Genomic DNA, 18632 nt, shown 5'->3' with positions numbered 1-18632 from the left:
TTGTCAGAAAACTGGGTATAAAATCAAAGAACGGTGAGGCCACCCGCTCAGTGATCCATCCATCCATCCACCCGCCTGTCTGTCTGTCTATTTTCTGTAAAGCCCTTCACTGTAGTACCTGAAGTATCTCCCAGATAAATTAGATCTACGTAGCCAGGAAACTAGTAGAACAAGGGGCCAAATTCTCTGTCAGTTTACACTGGCAGAGACTTTGACCCAAGGGATTTTTGGGGAACCCTGCAATAACGTATGCAGGCATTCCGTGGGACGCCCCCTTTCCCCCATATCCATGCGGAAGGCATGAGAAGGCAGAAGGTGCCCTCCGATGGGAAAGGGGATGACCCTGCCAGGAGATTTCACTGATTTGCCCAAGTGAGGGCTGAAAGAGCAAAGGGGAGTGAGCAAGTCAAACACTGTAGAGGGGCCTCATGTCCGGGGCATGTCCTGTCCCTCCACCCCTCCGTGGGCAGGGAAGGCCATGGACGCAGTGGATCTGGTGCTGGCTTTCTGCAAAGGTAGATGGGAGATCCTACCCAGGATATTCACACACACAATACAGCTCCACAGGACCGGTGCAGAAGGGGAGTTTGAGATGGGGCAGCCCAGGGCCAGCGGACCCACCAAGAAATCTCTTGTAAAAAGGATGCCATGTGTCCCCACAACACCACTGCTTCTCTTTCCCTCAGGGCCCCCAGGACTAGTTCGCCCTCTCCCATATCTCTATCCTCGCCTTCAAACCCTTTCATCTTCACCCAGTCTACACCCATAGCTCTCTGCCTAACTGCGAGGCCCCCATAAGTCTCTCAACAAGAGCGCCTCTCCACCATCTTGTTTCCTTCCTCTCCACCATCCTCTCCACCATCCTCTCCACCATCTTGTTTCTTTCCTCTCCACCATCTTGTCTCTTCAGCATCCGGCTGCCCGCCAAAAACGGGCCATTGGGGGTTACCTGAGGAGCGTTTCTGAGCTTGTGCGACTGCCCCTGCCTCCCCCAGCTCCCGCCCTTTGCGCGTGCGCCAGACGCCCCAGAAGCCGGGGAGAGGCTCAGCAGACAGGAAGCTGGGAGTCGCGGGCAGGAAAGGAGCAAAGTGCTCAGCACACGGGGCATTGTGTGGTGGCTCGAGCCGTGCCTCAGAAGGCACCGGACAGCGCCCCATGCGCCATCTCCTCACGGGGCAGTGAGCAGCATCCGGCAATGGGGGCGGGGAGCTAGTGACTAGAGGGGAAGCAGGACAAAGCTAATTCCTCCTCCCTGAGGACACCTAATGCTGGGTGCAGAAGAGCTAGGTCTCATTGTCCTTTTCATCGGGAGGAGCCCCTGAGCCCGACTAGCCCCTCCACCGTCCGTTGGCAGCACCGCGTTCCTCAGGTCTGGAGTGTGGAAAGGGTCCCAGGGGCAAAACCCCAGGGGGAAGCCCAACGTTCTCCAGAGCATCCAGCCAGGAGCCCTGGGACCCTGTGGTAGTGAATGGCCGCCATGTTAAACCCCACTTCTACTGCCAGCTCCCTGGGAACTGGGGGAAGATGGGGTCTGTGGGCATGGGACTTACAGGTGCCCCGGCTTCCACAATGGAGTCACAGCCCTGCAGTGAGGGCAGCATGTGACTGGAAGCCGGTGTCTCCGGGCTGGGGAGGGCAATAGGGAAGCTGGGAAACTCTGGGCAAATCAGGCAGCAACCAAATCCAACCACCCAAGAAAGTGATTTCCGATCCCAGCTCTGCCTCTTACAGCCCATCTGCACGGGCTAAACGGCCATGCCCGGGGGTCAGACTGGAACACAGTGGAGCCCCGAGGGTGTTTTAACGCACTTCAGTCTTTCCTGTGCAGAGGGGCCAAACCATGGGAGACATAGGCACCGACTCCGTGGGTGGTCCAGGATTCCAGCATCCATGGGAAAAAAATAGCCAGCCACAGTGGTTCTGTGGCCCGAGGGCTGGCTGACGATCAGCTGTTTGGGTGGCCCCGGGGTTGGCCGCCAATCAGCTGTTCATTGACCCCGGGCCTGGCCGCGGATCAGTGAGTGGCTGGCTGGAGGCACTCGGGGGAAGATGGACAAAGAAGAGCAAGCAGCAGAAGGGCGAGGGAGCCTTGGGGAGGGGCGAAGGTGGGGGTAGGAGGAGGTGGGGTGAAGGCAGGGCTTTGGCAGAAGGGGCGGAGTGGGGGTAGGCCTCAGGGCGGAATGGGGGTGGAGCACCCACCAGGAAAACCAAAAGTCAGCACCTGTGATGGGGGAACCATGTTACTGAATCATGGTGTAGTCTTGTAGGGAGAAGAATGGGCTTGTGCATAAAGCAAGAGGCAGGACTCCTGGGTTCTATTCCTGAGCCTGTTTCAGGCTTTCTGTGTGAACTCTGGCAAATCACTAAGGCCCAATGGGCCTTAGGTGCCTAAATCCCTTTGAGGATTCGGACCTCACTGTCCTCTAAGTTTTTGGGTGTCCACCTTGAGTCAATGAAAGGGGCCTGATTTCCAGAGTAGCCACAACTCCAGTTGAAATCCATGGGAAATGGGGGTAGGCAGCACCTGTATCGGCATCTCCGGTTAAGCACCCTAAAACCAATGTACCCCAAACGCATGGACACTTGAACATCTGGGCCTTTGACCCTCCCCGTGTTTCATTTTCACTGGGGATCATGAATGATACTGCCCCTCACAGAATGCTGTTTGCAAAGCACGCTGAGAACTCATCTGGAAAGAATGACAAGCGTGCAAAGTACTATTATTGTTATCAATTGGACAGGCCATTTTTCTGGATTTATTGCCAGCCTGGTGGAACCTGTTTGCCAAGGAACAAAGCAACATTCACTCCTGGAGATAATATTTAGGTAGGGGCCAGCTTTGACAGCTGCTGGATGCTTATATCTGATCTTATGCAATGACTTGCCGTATAATTGCGAGTGGAATGACTTGATTTTCTTTCCTGCTCCGTATTAACTGAGATTTAACCAATGTTATTACGAAAGAGCACCTGGCAGTCGGCCAGGATCGCAGGGAGGGCTGGATTGAAGTAGCCTGAAACAGGCAACTGCCATCAGATAACAATGGGTTCTCTAAAGCCAGAAGGATTAAACAGAATGGGATGATGATGCCAGCTTCTTGGGCATGCGATGGACATTGGAACTTGAAAAACAAAGGCAGGGTTGGGGTGGTGTTGCCTGAAACCCCAATCTGTAGAGTTACCTGCTAAATGAAGATGTGGACATTGAGTTCTTGGGGAGTTTGGACATGCAGAGCCTGATCCAAAGCCCAGGAGAGTCAAGGGAGGTGTTTCCATTGACTTCCATGGACTCCGGCTCAGCTCTAAAGACATTTACTTTTCTCCATGCCCCATGAGCTGTAATGCTCTTCTAGTTTCCATTACCCTAAATCATTCCAACTGTACAGTGTGATCTCAGCACTGACTGATATAACTTGAAGGGAGAACATCCATGTAAACTAATCTGATAGCTACACCTATCTGCAAACGAATACATGGTGCCTTACTGTGAAAGACACCTTTAACTTGGGTGTGCCGTTTTGTGCCCAGAATTAATTGCACCCATATTTATATGCTGGTAATTAGTGATGTCATCTGATTGCCTGCACATATCAGGTGGCTGGGTGGCAGCATCCTATCATTTGTGTCTGCAATTAATCGTGAGCACAAGAATGCAGTAATATGGGGATAGATAGATGTGGAGGAGGATCGCGAGGTAGATGTACCCAGTCACAAGAATTAAAATGCCAGATGATGACCTGTAATACAACTGTAATACAAATAATCGTAGTAGCAGAGACTGGCTGCGCAGTTGTAGAGGCTTTATATGCACTTCAAGGGAGAATGGAGTGTCCTGGTTTCATGTCTTTCCCACTGCAAGCTCTGCTGTTTCACTTCCCCTGTCCCATAGCACAGGACGGGGAGCCAGGACACTGGGGTTCTAAAGGGCTTGGAGATCCGTGGATGAAAAGCTCTAAGTGTTAATATTAATCTTCTCATCAAGGGGTGAATATTACAGGGATTAAAAATACAGGGAGAGCACAGGTTAAAATGAGACAGCTTCTGGCACACTGCATTCTCTTCCCTCAATGGCCTGGTTTCTTATCTGAATCAGTTACTTTGCTGAAGAACTGGTGCCAGTGGAAGCAGCAGCCATCAGCAACGGCTGTTGCAAGGAATCTAATTAATGACCAACACAACTTTCTGTGGGTTTTACCAACAGAAACAACTCATCAGCCGGCTTCACTGGCTCATTGTCCACTTCCTCATTCAATCCATTAATACAGCTATTAAATAGCAACCTGCTCGCAGCCTGCCTTTGCTTGGCGTAGCAGCTAGGCGCGAGGGCCCCCCGATTATTACTCTACTCCACGGCAGAACCTTGCTCAGGCATATTGATTTTCCTTGGTTGTTTGCAGTGGTGGTGTTGCCGTGTCGGACCCAGGATGTTAGAGCCTCAATGTGGGTGACGTAATGGCTTTTATTGGGAAAGACGTAATGGCTTTTATTGTCTGTTGGGAAAGAAACACACAGGCGAATTCCAGAGCTCTTCTTCAGGACCTGTGTGGAGTTTGAAAGCTTGTCTCTCTGGTCCACTAAAAGCTATTACCTCACTCACCTTCCCTTTCAGAAGCTCAGCTGGCTTGACCCGATCACGTCCTACTTACCCCAGGTTATGGTGGTGGCCGCAGCTACACGTGATCCTATATCCTTTATTCCCACCAGCAGAGAGGAAGGGTGGCTCTGTGGTTAAAGCACATGAATGGAAGTCAGGAGCCCAGCACTTCATTCCCACGTCTACCACAGATGTCCCATGTGACCCAAATCACACAGGGCCTGGTTTTCAGACGCACGGAGCGTTCGGAACCCCAAATGAAGTCAACAGCAGCTGCGGGGCGGGAGAGGTCATGGGAGACGAGATCATGAACTTGCAGCAGCAGGCTCAGTAGAAAGCAAGGTTAGTGCTTGCCCAGGGAAACACCTGCCAGCACCAGTCTCACCTCAGGGTAAGGAGGAGGCCTAACCCCAGCTAGGCCAGAGCAATCCCATTTCACTGATGTAGACAGGACAGCGAGAGTAGCTCCAGCAGACCCGGTTGGATGATGCCCCACGACGCTGCTAAGTCCTTTCTGGTCTCCTGGACAAGGAGCTGGGGCAGCTCATCTAGTCACCAGCTGTGTGGCTAGTTCATCTTCCTCATGCATGGCCAGAAACTTCCAGCCTTAATTACTGACTGAGAAGCAACAACTAAGAACAAAAGTAAAGTTCCCACCCTGGGAGCACAATGTGTGTGTACGTCTCTCTCCTTTAACATGTCAGAGCAGCCCCAAGAAGAAAAGGGCTGTCACACCTGCAAGAGCGGCCGAGTTTTTAAAATATTGTAAAGAGGAGACACACACATTGTAATTTCGAGCTATACACACAGTGATGGTGCTCGGTGCTTCTCTAGCTTCTTCACCCCCCAAGTCTCTGAGTATTATTGGTAAATTCACTTTAAAGGCAAATTATATTCGCTCTTCCCAACTAATTTGCGGTGTGTGACTAACTCAAGACAGCAGACATCTCTTACTTGTTCTGACAGTCACTATCCAGGATTTTCCTGCTCTTCGGAGAGTAGCTGCATGCCATGCCAGCTGAGCTCTTTATGCTCAGCGATTTAAAATGTTCACTTTTCCACAGTGTGGGTTTTTTTGGTTTGCTAACAAGTTGATCTTTCTTCCAGGACATGAACTGCCTGAAGAACAAGATCATCCATTCAAAACCCCACTGGGAAAGACTCCCACATTAGTCACCACCAGTTGTTACTTACACTTGCTTCCAGGAGTTTGCATTTTGCACCCCTACACCAAGTAAAGTGTCTCACTCCTCACATCTCCTCTAACAGCTGGGTAGCTCAGAGGTCAGGTCGCTGCTAGGGCATCACTTTGCAGAAATATTACTGGACTGTCTGATAAAGCTCTTTGCCGAATGTCCTGACACTGTTCTGGGGAAAGAGGCACTGGGCCCTAAGTCCCTCTCCCAACCATGCATATATGTATCCCATTCTTACCCTTCCTTAGAGACTTGCAGATAGTTATCGTTTGTGTCTAACAAAGTATTGAAAAATAAAAGAGATTCCTTTCTAGGTGGTTGCTTTTCAAAATGGGACAGTGAGTTCTTCAGACTGTAAGACAGCAAAATGAGCATCTCTCTTAGTAGTAGTGCTTATGGACCCAAACCGTTGTTTTTGAGTAGACCCATCCGGTTCATAAGACCCTCTCTCCTGTTTATGAGAACTCACACCCTGGCTGGCTCTACACTAAACTTTTTTCCCCAACATGTCTGACAGTTGCTACCTCCCAGGCAGCATGGCCTGGGACAGTAGATGGTTTGCCCATGTCCTCCAACATCTACTCCAACGCTGCTCAGAGCAGATCTAGGTAACACAAGAGCTGAAATACAAACAGCCGAGCTGGAGTAGAACTTCCCCTGTTGATAGCACCAGTAGATCTGCAGCAGTGATCGCAACGATGGGAAATTTTAAGAAAAAAAAAAAAATCGAATGTGGCTAGGCCTCTGTGTTTAAAAGCCTGGAGTGAACTTTATAGGAAGTGAAGGTAATTCTGTAACCAGGTAAAGGCAGGGACTATGTTTGTGTTCGCTACAGGGTCCAGGACAATGTCAGTACTCAAATATTAACCCAATCCTAACTACCCAATGCAATATCTGTTGAACGGGTTATATAGAGCCAGTTGTCTTATTCATTGGATGGTCACTGACTTTTCTGAATGGATTGACTATGCCCTGCTCCGTCTGAATTTCATTTTCCAGAGACCACATCGATAGAGCAACTCAATAGATGCTTTTAGATAATCAGTCCCAAAGCTCTGAGAGATTCAGGAATGCCACACCACCTCTCCCTTTGGCTTTCATTAGAAGATTGTGTCTATTTCTTGGTTGGTTGTTTCAATGAGTTATTTATAAATCTTTACCAAGGAAGGATTCTCCCCCCCGGCCCCTCCTCCGAATTTTTACTGAGTGAGTTTGAAAGCAGTATCGGGATCGTTTTTACACCTCAGTGGAATGTCTGTAGAGTTCTCTCTGATATGTCTGGGTCCAATCTGGTTTCAGGGGGATAACTGGAAGCTACCTCCTCTCTCTGATTTCTGGGGGATAACTGGAAGCTACCCTCTCTCTCTGATACTTGGAGAATGCAGAGAAGGGAACTTAAGTGAACTTGGTCCATGGTCACACAGTATTGTTTGTTCTCTTTGTTGGTCCCATTAACAAAAAGTATGTCAGTAGAGATGGTTTGCAAATGCTCCCATGTCTGATTGGCAAAGCAAGTACAGTATATCTTTACAGACTGTTCTAAACAAGGCATTCACCTGGTCTAAACAGAGCCAAGTTTAAAAATGACTATGCCGGGTCCACCCCATCCAGGCAAAACATAATTATATCCGTTAGATTAAAATATTTTGTAACCGTCTAGGCTATCCGTTCAACCCCAGAATGCACAGAGCCTTTCGATCTCAGGGAAAAGCCAGGGTGAAAAGAGAATAGAGGGTCTATTGCGGGGCACTGACACCATCATCACTGGTTTAAATAGATACTTTTGCATCTGTACTTCCAGGAGTTGAGAAAATTAAAAACACACTGCTTGAACGGGAGCAATTTGGGTTGTATACCCCTTTATAGAATGAGTTCCGCAAGTGTCATGCATGGAAGCTTGCTGCTGTCAGAGTTCCATTTTGGAACCTCAAACGTAAAGCAGTAAAAACTAGACTCGTGTCTAGCCAAGTGTTAGGGTTATTGGTGCAAAGCTACTGGGCAATTCGTAGCCTTCCCAGCATTAGACTTCATGAAGTCCTTCGCAAGCTGGAGAGAGGACTTTGATCACAACCAGCAATGGCTCCCAGGAACTGCAGAGCCCACTTCTCAGGTGAGGTGTATTTGACAATGACATTGGTGTTTGCCGATTTACAGCAATGTGCCCTGTCCCTTCTTCTGGGATTGTCAGGCTTGACAAAGCCCTGGCTGGGATGATTTAACTGGGAATTGGTCCTGCTTCGAGCAGGGGGTTGGACTAGATGACCCTCTGGGGTCCCTTCCAACCCTGATATTCTATGATTCTGGCTCCTCATTCTGTAAAACCCCTTGTCATGTGACTAGCTCTTCAGTACACAAGTAGTCCCATTGCTTTGGGTGGGTCCACTTTGAGAGAGGGTTTGTTGAATCAGTAACATACCCTGAAACAAAGAATACTGCTTCCTGAGAGGCATGATATTTGTGATGAGGCGGATTTACTCAGGGATATTTCCACTTCCCCCCTTGCATCAACATACACAATACAAGTGAGATGCTGTCAGGAATTTAATTGTACTTGGCACTTTAAACTGTACAGTACATTTACAGAGAACCACTCATTTTGTTGTGTCTATTTACATTCTTTTCCAATTTTTATCACTGCCGGCCCAACAGCTTGCACATAATAACTCTTTACATCCGAGTTACAGACTCTTGAAGGCTGATTTATGTAATGCTTTAGGAGCCTTATTATTGGCTTTCATTACTGTCTCAATGAAAGGAAAAAACCTTATCGTTTGAATTGCAGCAGTTACCACTTCGTATAATTGTTCCTATGCCATTTTGCAGCATAAGGCTTACTGAATTACTTTCATTCATCCCTATGATTATTAAGGCCACCAAAAATGTGTCAACTTTGTTATCATTACAAGTATAAATACTTGATCACTTTCCATTTCTTCTCTTCATAACATCACATCCTTTCTCTTCTCCATTCTTCTATGACATACAATATACCCTCATGTTTGCCTCCAGAACTGTCTTTTATATTCCGATGAACTTCAGATGTTTCATTTTGCCACATAAAGCAAACAACTTTCTCCTCTGCGCAATTTGCCACTGTCAATGCTTCTCTCCACACAAACCTTCTGCGACACTCTTAAAGCCTTCAGCTCTTATTAACACAGTTGTCTTTCAGTAGTCTAGAGCACACACAAGCCATTTAACTTGCTTATCATAACCAACTCAAAATGCTACACTGAGTGAGTTGTTTTCCCTTATTCCTAGCCGCTCAAAACAGTATGGCTTGGTTTCATTTTGCTAAGTTTTGAATTGACTTTAAAAAACAGAAAGAAAAAAAAAATATATATATATATATATATACACACACACAGAGACATTTTTGAACAAGAAAGATCAAGTACTTAAAGAAAATGCCAAGTTCAAAGTCTCAAAATACAATACATTGAAATAATTAAAAATACAAAACAAAAAGTTCTAAAAAACCCTATTTTAAAATATAAAAAATTAAATACCCGGCAGGTTATGTAAATGAAAATGAGGAATGTACAGTGAGCAAACAAAGATGAAGAGTTCCAGTAGGTAAAATGGAAAACTCATTGAACCTGGGGTCTGTTTTTTAAAACACCGTATTGCATGAAATAAAATAATCCAACACTGCAAAACATGCATCTCATAAGGGCAAGAATACAAAATTGCTCAGCTTTAGTTCTAATTTTAAAGTTCTTTTGCAACATTGATCCAAAAGTTGTGAATGGTGCATAGCCTGAAACTTGCTGGATTTCCCTCAAGGGAGCACATTGACATTATCGCCAATACAGATTACTTGATGTTTTCCCGTTTCAAATACGGTACCATAACACTGCTTTGGAAAACTGAAGTCTACTCTTCAAGTCTGCCATTAAATAACAGTCAAAAGCACGAGAACTTTTGAATCATTGTTTATTTCACACTAAAAATCTCAATCAAGGTTGCCATATCTTCTTCAAAAAACAGACTCCAGCTCAACAGTGTTAACTGCATACCAGTAGCTGCCATTAAACAAAATACATTTATGTTCAGCAGAGTAATCCCATCATGCTCAGGTTACAAGAAGAAAAATGTACACATTATTTATAAATAAACAGTCCTTCCACTAGGAATTCCCTGGGCTCCTTTTACACTAATGTTTCTTTCCGTTTGCTGCTTAATGGCTTTTCTCTTGTTCTTTTGTGCCCAGATTGTGTTCTGTGTGTTTTCACGCTCTTGGCTTCCTCCGTGTCCATAATGGATCCACACTCGGATGTGTTTTCGTCTAGCTCCATCTGAACTATGCCAGACATAGTGGACTGCCTCCTCTGGACTTTGACGTTGGAGGCAGATGGGTTGTTCTCTTCAGACTCTTCACTGAGCTCGGGCAATTCTTTCAGGTCTGTTGGAGCAGCAGCCCGCTGGAAAGGTGCGATGGCCGTTCTAATACAATTAAACCATTGCTGCTTGTGGAAGATATCATTGGCCTGCAGTGTGTGGGATTGGCCGGAGGAGGGGTCTTGGAACCGAACTCTGAAGATATTTTTAGCTGAAGATAATCATCAGAAAAGGAAAATCAGTTCTGCAAATTAGTACTTAAGGATTCTATTGAGACTACTGTCCTAAACATCTGTACAGCTGTGATTATGGAGGAATTTCTCAAAACATGTGCATTGAACAGAGAATGCAAAGCATCTAGTCTGCACATTTGATTTCCACCATTTCAGACACAATTCACTTATGACGGTGCAAAGGCAGGTCACACACATTTCCTGCCCGCGCTCTGAGCAGGACTTAAAGTGCACACAACAATTCCTAGACCTCCCCGCATGTTAACTAATTCCTTTACACCGAGTGGCTTGACAAGTGTGCATTACTAATGAGGACTAATTGGCTTGTTTTGTACCTTTATCTGAATTGCCAAAAGCCCCTCTGAAGGACCCTCCCATTTTCACATCGCCATCCTGCAGGTCCTCCAGCACCAGCTCCTGAACTGGGATCGGTTGTCTGTACACCTGGTAAGAGTGACGCTCATTACGAGTGACTGGCCGAGTTAAAACCAGGATGTCTTGGAAGAGGAAAACATACAGCTTCTAAAAAAGGAAAAAAACCCAGAGTAGCCTGGTGGAAATGTTTGCGTTTATAGTCAGATTAAAACATACTGTTCTCAAAATAGTCACATCACTCTGGGTTGATGCTACACTATCATCAATCCTACCTACATGAACCTCGTTAAATGTCCTGTTATAGTACCTCTGTAGTAATATATGACCCCTGACAATGATGATGTTTTCATAAGACTGTGGGTCTGAATCTGCTCTCTGCGTATGTCCGCTGTTCTTTGTAAAGCTCTATAGGGTGTTCTTGTGAAGCTAGTGCAGTGCTATCAAATGCTGCTGTAATTAAGATGACTTGGAGAGAAGATAAACTGTTGTCACTTCATTTCCACTCAAGTAGCTCTGTGCAGACAGCATTTGTTTGGAAGAGCTAAAGGCCAGATTACATTATTGGGAATGTTATGACACCTTCACAGTAGATGTTAAGACAGGGAAAACTTTTTGATTGAGTGCTAAATGCATAGCATGCTTCCTTTGGTAGTTTTATACGAATGATTTTGCAATATCTGAAGGCCCTTAGAAACACTGGCAGCAGTCAGCTTTCCCGTAAAATTAAAATAAAGCAAGACATCACATGAATTCTCTTTTTAGGTATTTTTGGATTCGTTAGCATCCTCTAAAATTAGGGCTGAGGGCTTAAAGGATCCCTGCTCTGCTCTGGCTAACAAACAGCTTCAGTCTATCCTTCTCCAGAGGTGGGGATGGAGCAGGAGGAAAGCTCCCAATTTCAAGCTTTCAAATTAACATAAAATACCAATAATCAGACAAAACTTACATGTCCATTCTTATTCTTCAGCTCCCCATGGCACAGTAACACTTTGCTGGCTTCGATTCTAGGGTCCTTCTGCTTCTCGTACAGATATTCCAGCTTGTCAATGTAATACTGACATTCTGATTCTCCCTTCTTCAAGTTGATGTCAGAGAGGACTCCTTGGATTATAGAGATCTATAAAACAAAATGTTTTAAAAGTTTGATTGCATGGGGATTTATGCTTTAGTTTACATTCTTTACATTCATACATTTATGCTTTAGTTTACATTCTTTACATACACTCTGCTATAATAACTAGCTTTGATACTGTAAGAGCTCATGACAAATCACGCACTGAATTTCACTGAAGTTCCATTTGCAGGATTGGGCCTGTTTTAAAAAACATACCCCTCCATGATTGAGGATTTAAGAGCTTTCTTATAACCCCAGAGTTATATGGTTACGTAATATCTTCATTATTACTTACTGCTTCTTCCAAAATCTGGACATCAGCATGATCTTTAGGAGTATGTTTAAGAATTTCTTTTAAGAGCAGTGGATATTTCACCAGCCGACTTCGAGGAATATCTAGGAAGCTCCAGAGGTCTAGCTTGCGACTGAAAGGGGATTCAAGACAGCGCTGAAGGAAGTCCTGGACTCTACGGTCTTGCTTCTTCTGATCCAGAAGAGCTTTGGCTGCCAATTGGTTACTGCAGTAACCTTTGTAGGCATTGAGTCCTGGTAACTAAAAGGACAACAGAGCAACATTTATTAGCTCACGAAAGCTCATGCTCAAATAAATTTGTTAGTCTCTAAGGTGCCACAAGTCCTCCTTTTCTTTTCGTGGATATGGACTAACACGGCTGCTACTCTGAAACCATTTATTAGTTAGATTCTCTTGAGGGAAGTATTGACCCATAGAAACATGTCATACTTATGCAGTTGGATTATCTCTTAACAGACTATTTGGTTTGACCTTAAAACGAATTGAAGATTTAAAATTGCATATGTGCAGTTAATTTGTGGGGGGAATGGCTCTGCATCTAGTCCTTTGACATTTAAGGTTAAACGGTGATAAGAGTCCTGCGATCACCTCACTTATAAAGGGGCCAGAAAAAAAAGACATTGCAAATTTAAGTCATCGCAGGGGTGAAATTCTGGCCCCACTGGTGTCAAAGGACTCCCATTGATTTCAGTGCAGCCAGGGATTTCACTCGAGATCTTTAACATAAGGCAACAAGAGCTTGTTGCTTTGTAGCTACTAACTTCAAACCTCATTTAAACTCATCACAGTTCTAGGTCTTGTTTCCCTGTCAGCTAGTTAGAGTAAATGACCAAAGTGATACTCACCCATTTCACAAGTATGGGCCCAATCTGCTCCACTGTTCCATCAGGTCTTGTTGCTTCTCTGAGCCTTGCCAAGAAGTCTGAAATTTACAAGCAAAAATGGGAAATGTCACAAGCATCTCAGTATGGGTCAGGAAGTCTTTAGGATTTGAATTAGAAAATGCAGATTTTTAACTATTGTCCAAGACTGAAAATTAGGTAGCTGCTCTTACCTTCATGCAGAGGGATATAAGAATCCAAGTCCCCAAATATGTGTGTGAGTTCCTCCTCTGCCATGATAGACAGTTTCAACATGGGGTCATGATAAGCCTGTCAAGGAATAGTGCAAAATTACATCAAGATCCCCCCAAAAAGGTATTAAATGCAGTGTACAGTTGGGAAAATATTTGTGGATCTACAGTTATTAAGAGCGGGAAGGTCTCATGTGCAGCCTAGGTCTGACCCCGCACTCATGGACGTTAACAGCAACAGTCCCATTGACTTTGAATGCAGAATTGAGCCTTATATACAGGTACCAGGACCACAAAAGTGAAGAAAAGATTCTAGTACCGAAACTGCTCCCAAGATAACTTTTATATGGGGAAAGAGTACCCACAAATATTTGCTGTGGAACTAGATTATTGCAGAGTATACTTTTTCACCCGATTTATTATGAAACAATCCAGTACAATGACTGTAGGACTGTTCACTTCACCATTTTTAATGCAATACACAGTGGGTTCAAAGCATAGTGCTAATCCACACTCTGTTTGCACACATGAAGATGACCTCATTAAGTTTTTATATGTGATCACTGACCATAAGGAAAGAAGAAAAATACTAGCCTTTCTGGCAAGTTTCAGATCCTCAATTAAATCCTGTTCTCCTCTGGACAGTTCATATATTGCCTGAGAGAGAGAGAGAGGGCAAGACATTGAGTTATTGCCTCATTTGAGAGAGCAAAGCGGACAATTAAGTCTAGCTGCTCTTTGAACGTGAACACACTGCTATGTTATATACTTTGTACCCCATTTCTGTTCAGTTTTTGATAAAAACCCTAAGTGTGAGTAACAAATCAAAGTCTCTGCATAGTCTGAAACAAGCAAGGTTCTGCTGGCTGAACTCCAGTGTGCCACCTCGGTGTTACAATCCAAAGTAATTCCTCCCTCTTCCTTTGTGCTGAGAAAGGTACACTACTTTTAACTGTGTGAAAACTTTGAAACTAAACGGCCAAACTAAATACTAGCACCTGCCTACTCACGACTTTTGCATATGAAGTGCAGAGATTTACCTGAAAAGAACACGAAGGTCAAAATCCCAGAATTCATTACTCAGTTTCTACTTAGTCAATAGAAGTGCTGCCTAAAAACTAAATATACAAAGGCCTCACCATTTGGCCCTTAACCCACTGTCAAGAGCTTTTAGAGGAAATAATCTGGCCTTAAAAAAAGAACTCTCTAGTCTAAAATTTCAAAAATGGCTAATGATTTTGGATGTGCTGAGCACCACCTTCTGAAAAACGAGGCTCCCTTGAGGCATCTGAAGTTGGGCACTCAACATAACTAATCAATTTAGCAATAGTTCTTAATTTTCAGAAAGTTAATACAAGTGGATCATTTCCTCTAAGTCAGGGCATACCACAGAATACAATCACTTTAATAAATAACAATTTCTCCCTCCCCCTTCATCTGCTTCCTCTTCCTCCGAACAGGATAACTAAAGGCACCAAATGCCTAATAGTTGATTGACAGCCTACCTCCTGGCGTTTAATTTCTTTGGTGCTCAGAGTCTCTTTCATGTTGACATCTAACATCTCTGACCAAAGGACACTGTTTCTTCTTTTAGGAGGTGTTGGGGCGGCAGATCTGCTACATGACTTCTGGGAACAGCCGGGGGATTTGCTGTCACCACGGAGGGAAAATGACTATTGGAGGGGGGAAAAAAATATATGAAAAGTTTATTTCTTGCAGATGTACGTAAGTGTCATCCATACACCACTCCCAACCCCCCTTTGCCCTTCCTCTACCACCAAGAACAGGAAGACACACTCAGAAGACGCTTTTCCTCAAGTAAAAGGAGTATTTCATAACTGATGATAAAGCCCTATGATCTGCAACTGCCAGACTCTTTCCTCACATCCCTCTCATCACACTGTGAACCAGAATTGCTTCTGGAGGAGGAAAAAAATGGAGACTGAAATCTATTTACAAGGCACAATGAAGCGCATAAATTAAGACTAATTCCACCTCTGGGTTCTGGTGACGCTAACAATCTCTAGTGTTTTGCAATGTCTCTACATCTGGGTTATAGATCTAGGTCTAATGTAACTCTGTGTTTAAGCACACACTATAATGCATACCATGTACATTACTAGAATATACACTGATTTGTGTATCAGTTGACTCCCTCCTTTTAAGCTGGTTTATTCCTTCCCCCTTCCTAAACTGCAAGCAACATGGATATTTTATACTACTTAAATAAAACCAACAGAAGCAGCAAACTCTTCACCCCTCTCAATGTGCTTGCATTGCTCAGGAGCATAGAAGAGGTCATTCCTGGAGCACATCAGATTTGATCTGCATTTAGGGACCTCGTAGCACTTAAGAGTTACTTATCAGGTGTGCATTCAAGGGAGCTTTTTTCACCATGAGCTAGGGGTGGTTTAGGAACCAGCAGCTCCTTTCTGCGCACTGATTTGGTATGGGTCAGTTTCCCAAGAGATGCCTTGAAATTATGGCATCAATTCCATAGGGCATATTGCTTCCATATTCACATATTCTTTACCTGTATTGTCTGACCAAAACGCCGGACTGCACCATTTCTTACAGGGGAGATCAAGTTCGCCAAGGATGTGACCCGAGCTAGAGGTCGAATCCGCTTATTACTTGGCTCCTGTAAGTTATAAACAAAAAAAGAACACATTGTACTGACTGTGGTTTACTTAGCCTTGATGTATCAATGCTGCCCAGGCTTGTTTAAGGCATAAGCAGATTTATAGTTTCAAAATAGAGAAAAGCACAATGCTTTGAAGCAGTCATCCCCCTTAAAGTCGAACCTGACACTGTCAATATTTAAACATGAAGGTCACACTCAAGTTGCAAACAAGTTCTTCAGTGTTGCAAGAGACAAGGATTATTATAATCCATTATAATCAGGATGTTCAAAATTAGCTTTGAACAGTAAATAGGCAAGACTCAGAATGGCTTCACTTTTCTTGTGAACAGTTGGAGATACACTAGCTGAGTCGCAGCCGAAATGTAACTTGTCACCACCCCAGTGATTGAGCTATGGCAAATTTACACCAGATGAGGATCTGCCCTTTTAGTGTTAGAACTGAGTGTTTTCTCCCAAGGAGAACATGGATTCCATTGTTTTATTTTGTTTTGGAGGCAGGAGGCATAAAGAACAACCAGAGCGCAAGACAGTTTTATGTAGTGAGTATAACAAATGGCAGATGTATTACATGCTGGACATCCCAGTGAAGCACAGGTAAATATGGAGGGAGAAGTCAGCTGATTAAATTTAAAGCCCTCAGCCTAGGATCTATTTTTCTAAAATGAGAACAGATTCTCTTTCGTATCATTTAACTCCGAAAAACAAAGTTGTTGATTTTGCAGAACACTGATTTGTACAACGAGTCTCATCAATAAATATTAAAAAATTCTGTTCCAGTGGAAGCACCTCCATAGATAGAAAGTCATCATCTCATTGCAGCCTGTAGGCTCTTAACATCAGATATGATTTTAATAAAATAATCAAGCTAGGGTAATTACAAAATACGGTTCCTGATACAGAGAAACTGTCCGAAAGGAAAGATATGCACAATGGGAGGTAAGGCAAAGATGGAATGAAAGTTTGATGCTAGAAGAAAAACTGCAAGACAGGCAAAGTATTCTGTTATACATAAAAATAATTGCAAGTTACATATCTATAGTGAATGACACTCTGAAATTGACTGCCGGATCACAGTGATACTTCAGTTAAGGTTTACTATTGTTATGTTTACTTTAAAAGAAGGTTTAGACAACCAATGTAATGAGTTAACCTAATTAGCTATTTTATCAAGGTCTTATCAGCCACTTTTGGTTAATTATGGTGGATTCATCCCTAGTAAGCAGAAAGAGAATAAGGTGGAGAATGAAAAGATTACATAAGTGATTGAGATAGGGGCCCCTACGGTCTCCATTTCCTGTCTCAGATTGGGAAGAAAGTACCTAAAGCCATAGACATTCTTTGCTTCTGTGTAGTAAGGGTAGGGACAAAAACCAAAGAAGGAGAAAAGGAACATATGGCACTGGATTTGGATCACATTTGCCATGGTGGGAATCAGGAAGAGTGCCACTCAAGGCGGAGGAGTTACACTGGGGTAAAACCTGTGTAAAGGAGATCAGACTGAGGCCACACTATGAATAGCAATCAGATCTTCCCATATACAATATTAAGCAAGAGATGACTGAGGGGAAGATATAAATGAAGTCTTTAGAGCTGTAGGGGAAAAAAGCACCACTTAATTTCAGTAGGAACAGGGGCATCAACTATAGCATGAAAATAATTTCAGCACAGTATAAGATAGCTGAGGCCACATTCACACGTGCCACATTCTAACAATCTTAAAACAACTAAGATATTACAAAAAGAAAAGGAGTACTTGTGGCACCTTAGAGACTAACCAATTTATTTGGGCATGAGCTTTCGTGAGCTACAGCTCACTTCATCGGATGCATGCCGTGGAAACTGCAGCAGACTTTATTTATACACAGAGAATATGAAAAAATACAGTATCAGAAAAGAGCTGCAAACAAAATGACATTAAGACTAGGAAGTTGGTTATCCATTTCATTTATGCTGAACATACTGGTTATGTCCCAGTGACCATTATTTGCAACGGAAGACCCATTTAACAGTACTAAATACACAGAGTCCATCAGCAAAGAGATCATTCAAACGTTTAGAAAGCTCTGGCCCATATTCTTTGGAAGAGACGGCACCTTAATGAATTATAAAAGTTTCTGAAGGGAGCATTGGGATGGATTCTACAGTTCTATTTAACTTTATATCAAAGTACCAGAATGAAGCTAAGAAAGGCTTGAGAGTTAGTGAGGAACATAAGCAGAATTTATACAGACATTAACCAAATATGCAGATCTACCAAGAACAGAAATACAAATGAGATGAGAAGGAAGAATATGGCAGTGAAAATGAATAGTGTAAGAAATCTCAGTGTTTCAGATGAGATGTTTGTATAATATTTCTCAACTCACTCTGATAAAGGGTCAAAGGAGCAGCCTTTCTAGATCTGAGATACAATGACACAGTATATGCACTAATGCACACATGTGAATGCCTTTGCAGCACATCTGTGCGAGACTGAAGTGACACATGCATATGCACAAGGCCTGGCAGAAGGCATTCCTTTCCATTTGCTAAGACGGTACAAAGGAGCTCCCTGTTTGAATGGATTTATAAATTACCACTCTTTAGAACAGATAAATTGATACAAACTGAGACATGCCAACACTAGTGTGAAGTGAAAACAGCAAAAGTACTTCTCTTTCTTAAACAAAGAATAAAGCCATACACCCCAAAGTACTCCTGTGCATTAAGGAAGAATGAATTTTGCACAAACCATCACCAGTAACAAATTAG

General features: G+C 43.8%; 1 protein-coding gene across 2 annotated transcripts in view; it reads right to left on the bottom strand.

Moving 5' to 3' along the window:
* Positions 1-8317: 8317 nt before the first annotated feature.
* The window catches only part of NET1 (neuroepithelial cell transforming 1), a 70605-nt gene continuing 60290 nt past the window's right edge, over positions 8318-18632 (bottom strand). For both annotated transcript variants that reach the window (XM_084611933.1, XM_084611934.1), the window contains 9 exons: positions 15771-15878; positions 14743-14910; positions 13832-13894; positions 13220-13316; positions 13011-13087; positions 12148-12405; positions 11685-11855; positions 10699-10885; positions 8318-10341 (listed from right to left, as the gene is read on the bottom strand). In XM_084611933.1, coding sequence (XP_084468059.1) covers positions 9941-10341; positions 10699-10885; positions 11685-11855; positions 12148-12405; positions 13011-13087; positions 13220-13316; positions 13832-13894; positions 14743-14910; positions 15771-15878 — 1530 coding nt within the window. In that variant the 3' untranslated portion in view covers positions 8318-9940. The remainder of the gene's footprint in view (positions 10342-10698; positions 10886-11684; positions 11856-12147; positions 12406-13010; positions 13088-13219; positions 13317-13831; positions 13895-14742; positions 14911-15770; positions 15879-18632) is intronic.

Source organism: Lepidochelys olivacea, assembly GCF_965140295.1.
Source record: "Lepidochelys olivacea isolate rLepOli2 genome assembly, chromosome: 1".
Taxonomy (NCBI): Eukaryota; Metazoa; Chordata; order Testudines; family Cheloniidae; genus Lepidochelys; species Lepidochelys olivacea.
The sequence above is the reverse complement of the archived record's forward strand: the minus strand, read 5'-3'. Positions and strand labels throughout refer to the sequence as shown.